We start from the raw sequence: 18,529 nt of genomic DNA, 5'->3' as shown, positions 1-18,529 counted from the left end.
TTGTAGGTTTTAGTCTCGTTATGTGTGTACGTCATATGCGAGTTCTGTTGGATTCTTTTTAAATTGATTTAGTTTTTTCCAATTCTTTAATTTGTGTTTTGTACTGATTGAATTCTACATCTTAATTAATCAGACATATATTTGAGTAAAACTTTAAATAAAAAGTAATTTCATTAAATTATATCATAAATTTTTATCATTAATAAATTATATCTCTAATTTAAATCCATTTAATTTAAAAACTATTATTAGAAGTTAATTAAGTTTTAACTCGATTGATATCAGTATTTTTGCTAGTACAATAGGTTATAAGTTCGAGTGCACTGAAGCACATTATCTTCTTATTTAAGTATTGAGGAGAGATTATGAGTAATTCTATGCGTTGTATAAAAAAGAGCAGATATAATAAGAATTTATAATGAGATTAATATTAAAAAAAAACTATGATAAGAAATTTTTAGAAAATAGATTCAATTTTGAAATTTCATTTTAAGTTATTTACATATATTTTTTAACATAATGCCTAAATTTGCATATATCATTTCCTCAACTTATAAATGGGCACTTCAGAGCACTTGATCTCATGTCCTTCTGCATTGACATTAATATTAATGCCAATCGAGTTAAGACTCAATCAGTTAAATTATTTACCTATTTAATTCAACCTTTCTTATGAGAAATAATTTATTCTCTTTAGGATAAAAGACATAATTTACTAATGCTAAAAATTTAATAATATAATTTCACGACTTAAAAATTTACAACTTAAATAAAATTCGATATTAAATTAAGTAAACTAAAATGAAAATTATCCATTGGATTACGTGTACCATCACGTGTTGCCTCAACATAACTAGATGAGAAAATCCAAAATCAATGCATATTTAAGAAAAAAAGGGCGGAGACGACAACAATAGATATACATATCTGGATGTGCATTTAAGTCAAACCAAGCCAAACACTGTCCTCCTGTCTTGCAAAACCAGCAACCAAACGACCCAGAATTCCAAAATCCACAGGTTTTCTCTTCTCTCCCAAAAACCCAAACACTTCCTTCTATAAAATCCATTACACACTCTCTGCACACCTTACTATCATAATTTCAACTTCAATTTCTAAACTGTTCGAATCCCAAACACCTAGATTCAATGGCTGATGCTAAGGAACGCAAAATCCTGGTGGCCGTCGATGACGGCTTGGAAAGCATGTACGCTCTTTCATGGTCTCTCCACAACCTGGTTTCTCAAACTTCAAATGATACCATTATCCTCATTTACGCTAAACCTCCACGAACCGTATACACTTCGCCAGACGGTACACTTGTTTTTTTTTTTTTAATGTAGAAAATTGAAGACATGGTTTTTTTTTTTAATTGTTTTGGATTTGGTTGCAGGGTATTTGTTTTCTCCTGATATGTTGGCCTCCATTGACAAATGCAGAAACGATCTGGCGTCTTCTATAATCGAGAAGGCCAAGAAGATATGCAGGGAGCAAGGTGATAAAGAGGTGAGTTACCGAGTAATTCTTGCTTTTGTTTATTTGGAGGATCAAAATTGTGTGATTATTTTTGGGGTTAATTAGGTTAAAGTAGAGGTGATAATAGAGAGTGGTGATCCAAGGGACGTGATTTGCCAGGCTGCTGACAAGATCCATGCTGATGTGCTTGTTATGGGAAGCCATGGCTATGGCTTGATTAAGAGGTGAGTCCTCTCAGTTTTAGTCAAATTATAGTTACTAGAACTATTAAATCATGTCAAAACTATATAGACAAAAACCATAATTTTTCTCAGTTTTCTTTTCTTCTTCTTTTTAATAACTAGGCCCTGAGTATGATCATTGATTAGGTTGAAAAGATAGTATAATCATAATGTTCCCTTTTGTATGTGAAAAATGGTTTGCTTTTCATACTTTATTTTCTATTACAGCTCAAATTTACGGCAAGAATGAATGTGATAGGGATTAGTGATTAGGCCTAAACAGGTTTTAATATATGGGTTGAATAATTTTTGCGTGACAGGGCATTCTTGGGGAGTGTAAGCAATCACTGTGCACAGAATGTGAAGTGCCCTGTTTTGATTGTGAAAAAGCCCAAATCTTCCTCCTCTGCAACTGGAACCAAATGATTGGAATTTTGGGACACATTCATAATTTCTCTTAGTTGTATAAAGTTCTATATTTTTCTTCCATCTTTGAATGTACTTTCATACTTGAATGTCAAGAACTGAACTTTGATTATTACAACAGATATATACCATCACTGTAAGTTTTTTTTTTTTTTGGGGGGGGGGGTAATGCTATCACAGTGAGCTAAATAATATAAGTTGAGGAATAAATCATAACCCTTAGGACATAGTTTGCTACATAATACATCAGAGATGATAATACAAATACGTAGTCAAAAAATTGTGTCATTGTTGGCACAGAACACAACTTCTGTTCTACGTGATAATCATCGGTTTTGGTGATCTTCTATCTAATGAGTTCTTAATGGGAAAAGGTAATTCCAAACGAACATCATCTATGTCAGCATGTCTCATAATCTGGTTAAACATTTTGAAGAGCAACATCTTGAATCCTTTTTCCGGTGAAGTTTCATGACAAGTAGGCATCCGATTGCATATAGGTAGCTTGTGTAATAGCTCATTTGGTGACTTAGCTCACGAATATCAATTCTAAGATGCAAATGCTTACCAAAATTAAGAATTATTTTAAAGGAAGCACGACCAAATTCAAAGAATAAATATATCACAAACTATTCCTTATCATTTATTTATGGACTAACATCCTCCACCATTGATGACATCACTTGAGGATGCACAAAAAGTAGCTCGAGAGAGTTCATATAAAGTAGGCATGAACAATCTTAGGATTAATAGGTTGTAATTGATGGTTGTATTCTTGGTAACGAATATCTTTTTTTATCTAAATAGATATATTCATCAAATTGTATAAACAACATTTTTGCCCATGGGTCGAGTCACTTGATCTGACCGAAGGTTCATCCGAGAAGTAAAAGAATTTAGGTAAAAATATAGGCCCAAAAAATAGACTTTGGCAAAAAAAAAAAACAAGGCTCATTTCGAGTAAAATCTTTTTGACCCAACCAGAATTTGCAAAAAAAAAAATTTGCTATTTTACTTTTTTTTCCACTGTTTTACTATCATTTCACTATTATATTGCTACTTTTTAATTGTTATTTTTTAATATTATATAATTCTTGTTTTATTGTTAATTTTGTTACTTGTCAAATTGCACTTATTTTAGTGCTATTCAAGTATAAAGATTTTTTTTAATTTGTTGGGAAACATTTATTTTAATGTTTTGATGTATTATATTTTTAATTTTTTATATAAAAAATTTTAAAAAATAATATGGGCAGGCTAACCAGACCCAAGTTAACATTTTTATTCAGGCTAGAGGTTTGGACAAAATTTTATACTTATTTTTTAGGCTTGGTCGGACCAAAATCTATCAACTATACCACAAATTTTGTTAGAATCTGGCCTAACCCGACCCTTGGAAAATCTAGTAAACAATTCTCATAGTTGTTTCTTAATATTACATAGAGTGTCCCAACATCATTAACAATTTCTGGCAAAATGCCTCACATAAATCAAGAACCCTACTTATTTTTCTTCTCGTATAAGCAATGCAGTTCAAAATAAGAATTCAACTAATATTCCATAATCTTGTGGTGTAAAGGATGAATTATAATTTTTTTTTTAAAATGCTTTAGGCTACCGTTCATCCGAATCACTCAAAGTATAAAAATGGACTAAAAATTATATTTATATATTTAAGTCATTTTCCATTTTCTAGAAAAAGTATCACCTTTGTTTTCAAAAGGGGAAAATCTGAATCAATGATAAATATGATCCTTGATCAGGGGGGAATATGGGGTTGGCAGCACTGCCCCTAAAATGAAAAAATTTTTATTTTAATTTTTTTAAAATTTTTTAAAATTTTAAATTAATAAAAATAAAATTATATTTTAATCCTTAAAAAATTATTTTTATTATCATAAAATTTATAATTTAATTTGGGATTATCATTGATTATTTTATGCACTGTGGCTTTATGGAGGGTATCATCATTTCATAATTTATGTTGATGAAGGATAGAATCGTTCTAATATTAAATATTTAAACAATGAAAAAAAAAAAAACTAAATGCACTTTAGAAAATAGTAGAATGTGGTTGCAATAGGCATAGTCATCGTTCATGCTTTATTCTCATGGCTGAATAATTCATGGATCCTACTTTTTTTCACGTCTAATCAATATAATGGATAGACTTTACCTTAACCTAATTATTCTCTTGGATTTAGATTTTAACAATCTCATGTTCTGATGGGATATATTTTTATATAATATTTAAAATTATTTATAATACATTTCTAATTTATAAATAAGAGGATAATACGCTTTAATGCACTCGAACTTGTGTCCTCCAATATTGATAATAATATCTATGCTAATCGAGTTAAAACTCAATCTGCTTACTTCGAACAATTAATAAAGTTATTTAATAACAAATTAAGATATATTTAAGGTGCATTTGTACATCACAAAATATTTAAATAAAAAAGTAATTATTATGATAATAATTATAATTTTTTGTAAATATAATAAAATTTAAAAATATATTATTTGTAAAAAATATTAATAATATTTGAAAAAAAATCTCTAAATAGATGACAACTTAAAATTAAATCATTGTATGTAATATGTTAGTTTAGAAAGTTAATAGACAATACGGTTGCTAATAAAATTAACAAGAAAAATAAGCATCCTATGTAATTTTATCTAATTATTTTAGCATTCTATACTTGTTAGATCATTGGTTCTTGGCCAAATATAAAAAATTAATATTAAATCTATATTTTACTTAAAGCTGCTAATTGAGTTTAGTGTTACAAGTGAATCAAATTCACAACACCTAACTTAGTTGAAATATGACTAAAATAATTATTCTTTTTATAAGGTAAGTCATATATTGACACCAACTCGAATAACAAATTGATGTAAATATCCCTTGGGTTCTTGACAGTTTCAAAAATATGTAAATTGGTCACTCTAAAAAAATTACAAAATATTTTAATTCCAAAATCTTATAAATATATAAATTAAAAATTATTAAAAAAATAAATAAAAACGCTAAATTATATATATTTAAAAAAATTTCTAAGATGATACATTTGAGGTCATAAATAAGTAAATTATCAAATCAAATTTATCATACTAATTATCTCTTTTTTCTTTTAAAAGAGTTTTTAAAAATATATGGTATTTATATTCTTTAACTTGGAATTTAGTCATATTGACAACAAGATTTCTATATAGCTGGTTCAAATTTTTTAATTTAATTCGAATAAATTTATTCAACTTAAATCTCATTTCACTTGACTCGGTTTAAAAAATTTAAATTAAGCTAGAATGATAAAATAAAATTTGTCATTTCAACTAACTTAAAACTTCTTACTTGTTGCAACTTAATTTAATCGAACCTAAAAATGCTATTCCTAATCCCCTTGCTATGCCATAATCTAACAATAAAACTTTTAAATTATTTAAGCAAAATTAATAAGATAACATTTAATTATATTTTTAAAATATATATTAAAATTAAAATATTATTATATAAAAATATCTTATTGAAGCTTAAATCAATTAAGAATATCAACTTGTAATTATCTACTTCAACTCTTACTCTTAAAAGTTGAATACTTTGATTATATCTAAACCATTAATTAATTATTCAAATATGGGTAAATGGATTATGGTACTAACATTATATTTTATTCATTTATTTAAAAAATAGGTAAATTAATTATTTAAAAAATTAAAAAATTAATTTTTTTAGTAAAAGTTTTATCTATTTTAACTATTAAAAATTAATTTTGTTGGCTAAATAAATAGAGAGTTACACATAATGAGCCATGTCTATTTTATTTTAACATATAAAGATTAATATTTAATAATAAAAATTGATAAAAAATTTTAATAAAAAATTACATTTATTTTTTAATTTAATATATAAAAATTAATTTACTATTTCTTTAATAAAATAAACAAAATGCGATCAGTTTTGAAAATACATTCACAATCAATGCAAATTAGATAATAAAAAATAAAAGTAAAGAGACAAGATAGATTTTGGTGTGGACACGTACAACATTACAGTCAAACCAAGCCAAAAACCGTCCTTCTGTCTTTCAAAACCAGCAACCGGACGACCCCGAAGCCTAAAACCCACAGTTTTTCCCTACGCAAACCCGAAAACACTCCCCTCTATAAAACACACTCCAATCCTCATTACACACTCAAAATTCCATCTTCAATTTCTCAAGGTTATTTTTCTTTTATAACTGTTCCAATCCAAACTCATAGATTCAATGGCCGAGGATGACGTTGTATCTAAGGATCGCAAAATCCTGGTGGCCGTCGACGAAGGTGAGGAGAGCACGAACGCTCTCTCATGGTGCCTCAAGAACGTGATTTCTCACACTTCGAAAGATACCCTTGTCCTCCTTTACGCTAAACCTCCACGAGCCGTATACACTTCCCTAGATGGCACGGGTAGTTCTTTCTTTCTTTCTTTTTTTATGTGGGTTTTCAGTAGCAATAATGAGTAGTTTTTTCAAATCCGTTGTGGTTTTTGGTTTCAGGGTATTTGTTTTCTTCTGATATTTTGGCCACCATGGACAAGTACAGCAACGATGTGGCGGGTTGTGTCATCGAGAAGGCCAAAAGGATGTGCAGAGAGCAAGGTGATCCTGAGGTGAGTTACTGAGTAATTGTGGTATTTGTAAAAGTACCCCTTGTTTATTTGGAGGACCAAAATTGAACGTTTTGGGTAATTAGGTTAAAGTAGAGGTGATAATAGAGAGCGGTGATCCAAGGGACGTGATTTGCCAGGTTGCCGACAAGATCAATGCTGATGTGCTTGTTATGGGAAGCCATGGCTATGGCCTGATTAAGAGGTGACTAATCTCTCTCAATTTTTGGTCTATATACTTTAATTTGTTATGATTTGGTCTTAATTTCGTGTTTTGGGTTTTTTTTTTTAAATATTTCATACCAATCAACGAAAAATGAACTAAATTAATATAGTACAAAGAAGAATTCAACAGATAGGCAAAAAGGATTCCCTTATGTGAAAAATTGTTTGCTTTTTCACACTTTATATTCTATTACAGCTCAATTTAAAACAGCAAAAAATGTGATTGAAATTAGTGTTTAGTGCTAAACAGTTTTTAATTATATTTGGAGCAATATTTGAACAAATAATTGTGGATTAATGACAGGGCATTCTTGGGGAGTGTAAGCAATCACTGTGCACAAAACGTGAAGTGCCCTGTTTTGATTGTTAAGAAGCCCAGATGTTCGTCTTCTGCAAGTGGAACCAAATGATTGGAATTTCGGTTTACATAGTCATACTTTGCTTTATTTACGTACAAATTTCACTTTAGTGGGTATGTTTCTGTTCTTGGTTTTCTTTTCTCATATCTTTGTCTGCTTCATTACTTTGTTGTATAAAGTTTTATGTATTTTTCTTCCATCTCCGAATGTGCTTTTCATATTTGAATTAAAAAGAGTCCTATTATACATTCTTGGGAATAAACCCGTGTTTGCAACAAACAAAAAAAATAATGATAAAAAGATCGTACGTGAAAAAATTTCTTAAAGAAAATAAAAAATTACAAGGAAAAAGAAATTCTACTAATATAAAAGAAGCATAAAGATGGGGAGAATCAAATAAAAAAAAGACTCGAAACCCTAAAAGAAAAACTCTTCAAACCTGAAAACACAGAATTCTCTCAACCTGTATACTAAGACCTGAAATTCGTAGCTTTTATGACTAAAATATCTTAGGTTAATCAAAGTTTAAATGGGAAACTCAAACTACTGAGAGAAAAAAATCAAAAAAATCAAAAAAATTGAGGAACACATCGTTACATCGTGATGTGATTTATGCGTCGTCAAGACGAAGGTTTTCTTTTCATTGTGACATCAATTACTCATTGTAACGACTAGTTTTATCTCGTTGGGACATCACTTATTATTTCTACAGAATTTGTTATATAATTATAATAAAATATATAATAATTCATCCCAAAGTATAACTCGAATTTTAACCCGATTAATTTCCCTATATAATAAAATTTTGAAGGCACTTTTTTAGGACGGGACTTTAGATTCCCATCTTGATTAGAACACCCAATAAACAGCCTTCCCCTCTGTTAATTATCCGAACAATTCAGCTTTACATTGAATCAGTATAATTATTATTTGAAACAGTTGCATCCAAGTGTGAGTGCTCTGACATGCAATACAACAGCAAAGACCCAAGTTAAGATAATGAACTGATCAGGGATGTATTCAGGCTGTCCATGATGCAAATTGTTCTCGAAATTCATATGAGAATAAAATACACCGAAAAGACATCGATTGAGATTAGGTTTGACCGGTTACCTTTTTGGCCTCAGGATGCTTGATTCTCTTACAATCGGGGTACAAGATACTAGTTTGTCTCTCAACATATCAATAAAGACGTTGTAGGTAGCATCGGGACGGAGAATGAATGTATAAACAAGAGTGAGTTGGTCTGGCAAATTTTTCTTTTTGACCCCCGTTGAACATGATGCTGCAATCAACCTACATTTAAAAAAAATCTGTACGTGAGTAAAATTGTGTTTTTACTAAGTAAAAATATATAACTTAATTCCACCTCTAAATTTTTTTTCCTTGACTTATACCTCTTTACATGATGATGCAATCGACCAATATTATAAAAAAAATTCTTAAATCCATTTAGAACAATATCTTTTAGAGATACCTATATGGTAGAATCATAACGAGGTTTTGAAACTTGATTCGAACAAGTGGTGCTTTATTGAGAAAGCTGTACAAAATGAGGCAATCCGATTTTTTCAAAACTTATACAAGGTTGAGAGTAATGTGGTGGGTAGATTTTTGTTGCGTCACTGCTTTTCGAAAACAAATGACAACGGTATGGATTTTTTGAATTGTTGTATTTCTATTGCTGAAATAATAATAATAAAAAAGACTGTTTGACATGGCTCCTATTAAGGGAGTAGGCATAGATAGATTTTCATGTGCAATTTTTTCCAACATAATTGGGAGACTTTGGATATTTATGTGTGCAGGATGATCAAAGAAGTGTTCAGTGACAAATTTTTGGAGCTTGTGTTCAATAAGACACTTCTTGTGCCTATTCCCAAAACTAAGAGTAGTTTATGTATTGTGCTTTATAAGCTCATTACTAAAGTCATTGTCAATAGGCCTAAGGGCATTATGCCTTGTATTATTGGTCCTAACCAAATTAGTTTTATTGCAAGAAGGTTGATTGTTGACAACATTTTGATTACTCAAGAAATTATTTATTCGGAGTTTAGGGTTTGGGTTTGGGTTCGAGGTTCATGATTTAAATTCAAGATTAATAGCTCAGGGTTCAAGGCTCGGGTTTAGAATTTTGGGTAAAAATTATAAAAAATTATGTGTTTTAATGATATGCTTTTTTTTTCTGAAATATTAAATAATTGACAAGGGATTATGGATGATGTGGTGGGAATGATCTATAAAATAAATTATCATATATATATATGGAAATTTCATTTTTACATTAAGTTTAGAGTAGACTTAATTATAGCACGAGCCACTCAGTCTGGCCTGAAAGCTCATCCGAAAAGTGAAAAGATAATATAAATTAACAAAAAATAAATTTTAACAAAAAATGAGGCCCGTTTTCTAAACAAACCAAGCCTCGAGAAACAGTTTTTCGACCTAGACCCGGCTAAATAAATTTACTTTGTATTCATCTCTGCCTTATTGGCTATTGCCTTATGCTTGTAAATTATAAACCAAAAAACCTGTCTCTTTTGCCTTTAACTAGACTTGCTCATGGGCCGAGTCGAGAAGGTTTGTCCAAAAAATAAGAGGGTTTGAGTTAAAATATAGGCCCGAAAAATGAGCTTGGGCAAAAAATAAGGCCCGTTTAGAAAACGAGCTGAGTCTCGGATAAAGCTTTTTCAGTTCGGGCATAACCTGAATGTTGTTTTTTACTTTTTTTGTTGTTATTTTTTTTTCACTATTTTTTATCATTACTCTATTATGTTGCTACTATTTTGTTGTTATTGTATAACTACTATTTTAGAGACATTTGCTTATTAAATTGGACATTTATTAGTGTTATTTAAGTATATATATACTTTTAAAATATATTTTCAATTTGCTGGAAAATATTTATTTAAATATTTTTACAATTTTTGATGTATTATATTTTTTAAAAAAATTATTACCAATTGGGTCATATCTAAGTTTTAACATTTTTATTTAGGTCAGATTTGGCTAAAATTTTAAGTACATTTTTTTTAGTCGGAATTGATCCTAACACAATGGCCTAAAATTAAAATTTTAGTTGGGTTGGGCCGACTGTAGCTTTAACCTTGTTCCCAAATCAATTCCTATTTTCACAACATATCTCTAGGGGTAGCTCACCAGCCGCTGACCGTGAACAGCCGTCTCCACTCCGGCGGCTACTCTGTCTCCGGCTCGTTCTTCCATCAAGACATTGTCGTCGTTCCGGTCAAGCTGCTGCTTCCTCTGTCGCCAACGTTCACCATTGCCGTCGCCTTCTCCACTCCAGCCTTCAGCCGTCGCCGTCCCACCGTGCCGCCGGTCAATCTTATCCAATTCCAGGTATAGATTACTTCTAAATCTATATCTAATTTAAATTTTTTACCTTCTGATTCATTGTGCTTAAATCTATTTCAAAGTATGCCGTGATAAATATATGATGCCTGTAGTTTCAATTGAATCTGAAAATAAAATAAAAATATTTAATTATAAATTAAATTTATTTGATGTAATTATTTATTTGAAGAAACAAATTTACAAAATAGAAGTAATAATATTTGAGTTTGACATTCTATAAACTTACAATGATTTTTTTTATTATTTAATAAAGAACTTATTAGAATACGATAGTTGAAAAAGATTTTAAATAGTAATAAAGATCGTGGGGTCTGCAGTTAACTTGGGTCCTATTGCAACTGTTTGAGTCCTTCAATGAGTGAAGAGCGATGGGTTTTAGTTAGCAGTGTGTTTCTGTTAATAAGTTTAGTTGGCTAATGGACAAATTCTGTTAATTATAGTTCTGGAATAGTACCTGCAGTATTCATACTCCCTCTCTGTTTTCTTTGTCGAGGAGATTTTCTTAAAATACAGCATTGCTGTTTGAAACAAACATGGCTGAGGAAGAGAATGAAGAGATAAAGTCGTTCAAAGATTTAGGTTTATGCGACGAATTAGTGGAAGCCTGCGACAGTTTAGGTTGGAAAACTCCTACCAAAATCCAAGTAGAAGCCATTCCACACGCTCTCGAAGGTTTTCCCGCCTTTTCTTTTAACTTTTTTGTTTGATTAGATTCTTTTGTTCTTTTTCTAAATAGAATTCGTGTGTACTTTCGTATTGAAGGGAAGGATTTGATTGGGCTTGCCCAAACGGGTTCTGGTAAAACGGGGGCGTTTGCTCTTCCCATACTGCATGCACTTTTGGAAAGCCATTCGAAACAAGGATATAAATCCGCACCTGTGTTTTTTGCTTTGGTGCTTTCCCCAACACGGTCCGACATTAAACAAGTTACTTAATTTCGTTCTTAAAAGTATTTTTTTCTTATTGAATTTTGTTTGGTTCAATCATTATTATTATTTTGTTGCAGGGAGCTTGCAATCCAAATTGCTGAACAGTTTGAAGCTTTAGGATCTGGGATTAGCCTAAAATGTGCTGTGGTAGGTTTCCAGTTAAACTATATCCGATTGTCAACAAGATGGTTTCTTTAAAATGATTTTTGTTTGCTGTCTAATAGGATTGAGATTTCATTTGACTGGTTTTTAGTTTTGCCTTACATTCAAAAATTGTCTTAATTTTTTCTTGTCATAAATGAACTTATTTGGATTGCTTGAATTGTGGTTCTTATCTTTGAAAGCTTGTTGGAGGGGTGGACATAATGCAACAACAAATTGCCCTTGGGAAGCGGCCACACATTATTGTAAGTTCATGTGTTCTCCCCCTGACATATTATCTAGAACTTTTAAGTAACTTTTGGGTAAAGGATCTAGGTTGGTTGACCTGTGGTCTAAGACTTGATTGCTGTTAGAAAGCGGCAGATAACAGTTAGATGGATTAATTGATTGCAATATATGAGTGTTGAGTTGTTTATGCCTTCTCTAAGTTGTAGTGACAAAGATTACGCAACATGATATCTAGAATACTTTTGCTTGATCTATGGCCATCATAGTCCTCTTCTTTAATGCTTGATCTATGGCCATCATAGTCCTCTTCTTTAATCTTGATATATTGGTTGACTGCACTAAATGAATGAATTTCCCTTGTATGATACTGATGTCATCTAGGTTAGCAAGGATATCTAGTTTCTTTATGATACACTTTCAAAGAATTAGGGCAAGGGTTATGTACCTTAGGTTTTGGTATTTCTGTAAGTTTATTTAGAGCACATGTGTCTTGGTGTTCACTTTGACGGAAAAAACTTTGTTTAGAGATAATATGATATTTTCTTAATGATAGTAACCTTTCTTAAAGGTAAAACCCTAAGAGAAAAGTGTCAGTATCCAATTGGTTTTTATGTTGCTATCAATTTTTAGGACACACATAGACAATTGATGCGGAAATAGATATCTCAGAACTCAGAATACATCTGAATCTCTTTTTTATGAATGATTGAAATTTGCCCTGTAGGTTGGAACTCCTGGACGCCTTGTGGATCACCTAACCAATACTAAAGGTTTTTCTCTTCGTATGCTAAAATATTTGGTAAGAATTTCTTCTTCTGCTTTTTTTTTTCCTCAAATTCCTTTTTTATGTTATATTAATGGTGACATTTTAGTTTGAAAGAGGATTTTGTTTTTAAAGTGACTCAAGTCTTATTTTATGAAAGTTTTGTTATTCTTTTTCCACCCTTTTTCTTAAGGCATCCCTTTGTCTTTTAGCTTTAATAAATCTATTGTATTATATGTCTTACTGGTTCTGTTAAATAAAGAACCGCCCAAATTTTACTTTGTTAAATTTCGCCTTCATCATATGAATGCCAATATTTCTTGCCATGAATATTAAGCTACCTATCTTGTAACTTGGATTTCTTGTTGACTGTTTGTTATGTATATATTGTTGAAGTAATATGTGCATGTATTTGATAGGTCCTAGATGAGGCAGATAGGTTGCTGAATGAGGATTTTGAGAAAGCACTTGACGATATTTTGAATGTTATTCCTCGGGATAGGTACACGTATTTGTTTTCTGCAACCATGACCAAAAAGGTATGTGGGGGAAAACAAACATTTTATGTATTATTTAAGAAATATGTCCATATACTATCTTGAACATTGTTCCTCGTGATAGTCACATGTTTGTTTTCTGCGACCATGACCAGAAAACGTATAACTGGGAAACAAATATTTTATGTATTCTATAAGAAACATGTCCATATACTATTTTCTGTGTCACATTGGAAGTGGATTAAAACTACAAAAAAGAGACTTTTAAGATCTCTGTAGCTGAACCTTGTAATCAAAGGCTTAGTTTGATCTTGGTTATTGTTAGTAAATATCTTTGCAAAAAGAAGGAATTAGTGCATTGGCTGCTCTTTATTGCTATAGTACTTGTATGCATATGATTTGTTATTAGGACCTAAAAATTATCTAATACATTATACAATTTGATCATGTGGTTATGGATGTTGTTGTTTTTCTCCCCTCATTGTTGTATTTAGTCTGCCATTAGGGAACAGTATTTTCACAATTTGATCTTATCTTTACATTATGGATATCTTCATTTGGAGTGGAAGTTTGACTACAATGTTGATTTTATAGGTTAAGAAGCTGCAAAGGGCATGTCTGAGAAATCCTGTGAAGGTTGATGCTATTTAAGCAAAAATTTTCTGCGATCTCTCTCTCTAACTTTAATATTCTAAAGACTTTCGGTTTGTTCTTTTCCTTTTTAGATTGAAGCTGCCTCAAAATATTCTACTGTTGACACATTGAAGCAGCAATACAGGTTTATACCTGCGAAGTACAAGGTTGCATAATCTTCTTAGCATTAAAATTCTTTTTCAAAGATTTGAACTATGATATGGATTATCAAACTTGTGATGATTTTCATAATGGTTTTGTGCTGAAATTCTATCTTTGAGAGAGATAAACTTACTGTAAAAGATTGAGTGAACTTTTTAGTCCATGTTCTACTAGATGCACTTGATTTTAGTCATAAATTTCGTTGAGTTTGTTATAGTAATATAAAAATAATATATAATAACTTGAGTTGGTAGTGCATGTGTCATAGGTCTAGCACACCTTGTTACCCCAGGGTGGTGTACAAGAAATCTTTCTTGAACCTTCTAAACTTATCCCGCAGCAAAAGGACCCATGATTTGTGTGATTCAATTCTCATATCTTAAAAGCTTTACATCTGTGTGCCATAGCTTGAACAACTAAATTTCACATCCTTTTCCTTTTTGGACTCTTGATAGCTGTATTCAGCTGTCTTCAGTTCCTGGAAACTGACATGTTAAATATTAATATTAGCACCAGACCCCAGTTTGAGAAAACATGTCATCATATAAGCTAGGCCTGGGAGTCTTTGGCAGACTTCAAAGGATGAAGTCTCAAATAGTGCTAGTAGTTATGTGTGTTTCGTTCTGCATGCTTTGTTGTTGAATAAGGAATTTATTTTTTTGTAGCTGGAACTAGATAGTAATCAATTCGTGATAAATCTTTTCTGTTAGTTCTATAAATGGATGAAGCACAAAAGATCTCTACATGCTTGCTTTTTTGTTCCTAGATATCTAAATGCATTTATTTTTATATATATGTTTTTTGCTGTGCTTGCAGGATAGCTATCTTGTTTATATTTTGACTGAGATGTCTGGTTGTACATCTATGGTTTTCACTCGAACTTGTGATGCAACTCGCCTTTTGGCTTTTATTCTTCGGAATCTTAATATAAGGGCCATTCCGATTAGTGGTCAAATGACTCAGGTATCTTTTTCCTTCAATGATATGCTAATTTATAGTTTATGCTTTTGCTCTACAATTGCAGAGTGCAACCCATCCACCCACATAAAAAAAAAAAAAAACAGTTCTGTTTTTTAATCATAACTTGTGGACTCTGCCAACATATTTTTATTTACAGGCAAAGAGGCTAGGAGCCTTGAATAAGTTCAAGTCTGGGGAGTGTAATGTTCTTGTCTGCACTGACGTTGCTAGTAGAGGACTTGACATTCCATCTGTCGATATGGTTATTAATTATGATATCCCTACAAACTCTAAGGTTAGTTTTTGCATATTCTAGACCTTGAAAAAGCATGCATTCTGTTATCCTATAAATGATCTGTGTTTTAAAAGGATAAAGTGCGCAACAATTTTGTGGTATTCTTTGCTGCCTTTTTTGGCTAATTTTTTATGGGTACAGGATTACATCCATCGAGTGGGTAGAACAGCTCGTGCTGGAAGATCTGGTGTTGCTATCTCACTAGTCAATCAGTATGAGCTGGAGTGGTATCTTCAGATAGAAAAGCTTATTGGTATGCCACAGTTGCTAAACTTGTTGCTAGGATGTTAGTTGATGAGTAGCTTGTCCAACAGAATATCCTTTTTCGTTTTTTCCCTGAATTCCAGGCAAAAAGTTACCTGAGTATCCTGCTCAAGAAGAGGAAGTCTTGCAATACTTAGAAAGTGTCACAGAAGCCAAGAGACTATCACAGATGGTAACCCAAGTTTCTTTTAGCTGTCTATATTTTCATATTTGATTTGAATATAAACAGGATGGAAAGAGCCATTTTTATGCCACTTCTGGTTGTTACTGGTTTAACCTTTGTGCTTGTTAAAGTAAAATGTGTTTTATATTATATTCCATGTTTGATAATGTTCCATACTTAATTTTATTTCATCCTGAAGAGTTACTTAAATCGCATGTAGAATGTCGTACTTGTAATGGATTCATCCATTTGCTTGTATTTCTTGTTCTATAGTATTTTGATTTTGCTGTTTATTTTAAATTTCAAAACGTTTTTGTGAACTCTTTCTTGGATGACCATTTTCTTTTTTCCAACTCTGCAGAAACTTAAAGAAATTGGAGGCACAAAAAAAAGGAGGGGCGGAGATGATGAGGATGAGGACATAGAGAGATATCTAGGCGTCAAAGGCAAGTCCTCCAAGAAAGTTAAGAGAAAATGAGATTACCTACTTCTTATCTTTTTGTCTCCATTTACCTACTTGGTCCACATTTCTAACTAATTTGTTAGGTTCAGGGTAGCTTAAAATTTTGATCTAAGTAATTATCTTTATTAAGGAAAAAAGAAAACTGGAAAGAGAATGAGGGAAGAAGTCTATTTCCATCTTTTTTATGGGGAAGTGATTGTACAAAATTCGGATGAAGGAAAAGAATTACATTTGCATTTGTTATTTTATTGTTATAAAGTTTATTTTTTAGCAGTCTCATTCCCTATCCTCAGTTATAATAATAAATAAGAAACCTGGCTTACTTGCAATACATATCATCTCTAACATATAGGGATATCAAATGGACAAGGAAGTTATGAGATGCATGATGATATGCATTAATCTTGCTTGGAATGTAATAATAAAAGGCTGGTTTGGAATTGTCCTTCATTTCGTTGCCTGAGCTTATATCTATTTTTTTGTTTGTTTGTTTGTTTGTGTTTCGATTCAAGTCTGATGAGCAATTTGAAGTTACAGTTTCCTAGTAAATATTTCATGCATTGATTCTTAGGTCCTTCTAGTTCTTCATAAAAGAGTTACCTTGAGTACTTTTGATTTTATTTCGGAGAAGATGGCTGAATGATTGGGATGTTCGTTCTTTATCTATGGTCGGGAGGGTGACGTTGGTCAAGTCTTTTATGCTTTCCATTCCAAACTACTTTATGCAATCAGTTATGCTACCGATAATATTTCCAACCAGATTGAGAAAATTGCTAGGCGTAAACTGCTGAGGAGAATAAAATGGCGCTTATGAGCTGGAACTGATGCTACCAACCTATTGCTAATGGTGGGCTCGGTCTTCGGAAACTTCATGATCAGAATAAATCGTTCTTAATGAGTTTGGTTTCAATTGATTTCCAATCACGACTCTTTATGGTTAAAGTGATGCGGGCTAAGTATAATATTACTGAGCTATGCCTACGAGTAGTCTATGCTCGTTTGTGTGGAAATCTCTATCCCAAGTTTAGGACTTGATTGTTGACAATGTAGAATTTGCTTTTGGATTGATACCTGGAACCCTCAACTAGTGCCGCTCTGGAAACATTGTAAACGAGGATATAACCATGATGAAACAGCTTTAGTACAAGATATGATGGATGCTAAGGGTAATTGGGATTGATCTCGTTTTGCTAGCTGTTTGTACCACCAAGTTATTATTTTCATGGTAGGTATAAAGCCTCCTAGCAGTTTAGTGGGGGTTGATAAGTGTGTGTGGCGTTGGGAACCGAATGAATAAGCAACAGTCGCTGGCGCCTACTACTATATAGCTTCGAGCCCTTGGGATGACAAATCTAAGGACTGGGTTTCAATTTTGCGTATCCATGCACCTCAACGGGTCAGGAATTTCCTTTGGCTTCTTTTCAAGGAGAGAAAACTTACAAACCATGTAGGGTGTTAAATCGGTTAACTTACCCGAAATAACATTAATCAAATTAATCGACCTTTTAAAATTTTTAACTATTAACTCAATTGAAATTTTTTAAAAAAATTAATCGAACCTAAATTTTTTCGGTTAATTCGGTCGGTTAATCCAATTAACCGAAAATTATATGTTTTTTAATTTTTGGTTAAAATAAGTATAAAATTAATCGAATTAACCGAATTACCTGAATACCCAAATTAACCGAATTATTTGTATAAAATTATATGTTTTTTATTTTATTTTTAGTTTTAGATTTTTATTTCTATTTATTAAATTATTTGTAATTTTTATGATTGGGTTGGGTAATTGGGTTGGGTTGGGTACTTGGGTTAATATATATTAGATTGGGTGTTTGGGTTTATGTTGGATTGGGTTTGAGTGAACAGTGGACTATTTATATATTATAATTTTATTTATTAATTTTTTCGGTTAAATCGAAAAAATTCGGTTAACCGACCAGTTTCGAACCAAATTAACCGTTAACCGAAAACTCAAAAAATTATTAACCGACCCCCTACCGAATTAATTTGGTTAACCTACCGATTAACCGAATTCGGTCGGTTAATTGAATTTTTTCAGTTTTACCCGAATTTTGCACACCGCTAACCAGGAGTGCTATAGAAGGAAGGTTGTTGATGGTAGGAGTGAGCATTCAATTGAGTTGAGTCGAATTGAGTAAAAAAAAATTTAGTTAGTCGAGTTGAGGAATTTTATTTTAACAACTGAACTCAATTTAAAATTTTTTTGAATCGAGTCAAAAAAATTTCGAGTCAAATCGAGTTGAATTAACG

General features: G+C 31.5%; 3 protein-coding genes across 6 annotated transcripts; all 3 read left to right on the top strand.

The window, feature by feature from the left end:
• The first annotated feature begins 880 nt into the window (after window positions 1-880).
• On the top strand, window positions 881-2,241 carry LOC107886955 (universal stress protein A-like protein). The gene is made up of 4 exons (XM_016811069.2): window positions 881-1,314; window positions 1,394-1,506; window positions 1,582-1,700; window positions 2,018-2,241. The coding sequence occupies exons 1-4, from the start codon at window positions 1,149-1,151 to the stop codon at window positions 2,121-2,123; spliced, it is 504 nt and encodes a 167-aa protein (XP_016666558.1). The 5' UTR covers window positions 881-1,148; the 3' UTR covers window positions 2,124-2,241.
• A 3,919-nt stretch (window positions 2,242-6,160) lies between these two features.
• Window positions 6,161-7,608, top strand: LOC107886946 (universal stress protein A-like protein). Its single transcript, XM_016811058.2, has 4 exons — window positions 6,161-6,578; window positions 6,668-6,780; window positions 6,864-6,982; window positions 7,307-7,608. Exons 1-4 carry the CDS (start codon window positions 6,395-6,397, stop codon window positions 7,410-7,412), a joined length of 522 nt encoding a protein of 173 aa, XP_016666547.2. The 5' UTR covers window positions 6,161-6,394; the 3' UTR covers window positions 7,413-7,608.
• A 2,802-nt stretch (window positions 7,609-10,410) lies between these two features.
• Window positions 10,411-16,534, top strand: LOC107886926 (DEAD-box ATP-dependent RNA helicase 10). 4 transcript variants are annotated; one of them, XM_041079913.1, is made up of 14 exons: window positions 10,411-10,721; window positions 11,177-11,408; window positions 11,499-11,646; window positions 11,743-11,812; window positions 12,010-12,072; window positions 12,780-12,854; window positions 13,238-13,357; window positions 13,910-13,951; window positions 14,041-14,115; window positions 14,927-15,073; window positions 15,228-15,365; window positions 15,507-15,618; window positions 15,713-15,801; window positions 16,154-16,534. In XM_041079913.1, exons 2-14 carry the CDS (start codon window positions 11,270-11,272, stop codon window positions 16,268-16,270), a joined length of 1,335 nt encoding a protein of 444 aa, XP_040935847.1. In that variant the 5' UTR covers window positions 10,411-10,721; window positions 11,177-11,269; the 3' UTR covers window positions 16,271-16,534. The 4 variants fall into 4 exon arrangements, with proteins under 4 accessions (XP_040935847.1, XP_016666520.1, XP_016666534.1 ...); XM_016811031.2 differs by having other exon boundaries at window positions 10,420-10,721; window positions 11,233-11,408; XM_016811045.2 differs by having other exon boundaries at window positions 10,435-10,721; window positions 11,250-11,408.
• Window positions 16,535-18,529: the final 1,995 nt, after the last annotated feature.

This window comes from Gossypium hirsutum, chromosome A11 (assembly GCF_007990345.1).
Source record: "Gossypium hirsutum isolate 1008001.06 chromosome A11, Gossypium_hirsutum_v2.1, whole genome shotgun sequence".
In the NCBI taxonomy this organism is placed as follows: Eukaryota; Viridiplantae; Streptophyta; class Magnoliopsida; order Malvales; family Malvaceae; genus Gossypium; species Gossypium hirsutum.
Note: the sequence above shows the minus strand (reverse complement) of the source record. Positions and strands in the feature narration are given on the sequence as shown.

Coding starts and splice junctions, on each gene's coding strand:
- LOC107886926 (XM_041079913.1), top strand. CDS start 11,270: ATGGCTGAGGAAGAGAATGAAGAGATAAAGTCGTTCAAAGATTTAGGT. Junction 11,813..12,009: donor TTAGCCTAAAATGTGCTGTG/GTAGGTTTCCAG, acceptor TATCTTTGAAAG/CTTGTTGGAGGGGTGGACAT. Junction 14,116..14,926: donor TTATACCTGCGAAGTACAAG/GTTGCATAATCT, acceptor CTGTGCTTGCAG/GATAGCTATCTTGTTTATAT.
- LOC107886955 (XM_016811069.2), top strand. CDS start 1,149: ATGGCTGATGCTAAGGAACGCAAAATCCTGGTGGCCGTCGATGACGGC. Junction 1,315..1,393: donor CGTATACACTTCGCCAGACG/GTACACTTGTTT, acceptor ATTTGGTTGCAG/GGTATTTGTTTTCTCCTGAT. Junction 1,701..2,017: donor GGCTATGGCTTGATTAAGAG/GTGAGTCCTCTC, acceptor TTTGCGTGACAG/GGCATTCTTGGGGAGTGTAA.
- LOC107886946 (XM_016811058.2), top strand. CDS start 6,395: ATGGCCGAGGATGACGTTGTATCTAAGGATCGCAAAATCCTGGTGGCC. Junction 6,579..6,667: donor CACTTCCCTAGATGGCACGG/GTAGTTCTTTCT, acceptor TTTTGGTTTCAG/GGTATTTGTTTTCTTCTGAT. Junction 6,781..6,863: donor GAGAGCAAGGTGATCCTGAG/GTGAGTTACTGA, acceptor TTGGGTAATTAG/GTTAAAGTAGAGGTGATAAT.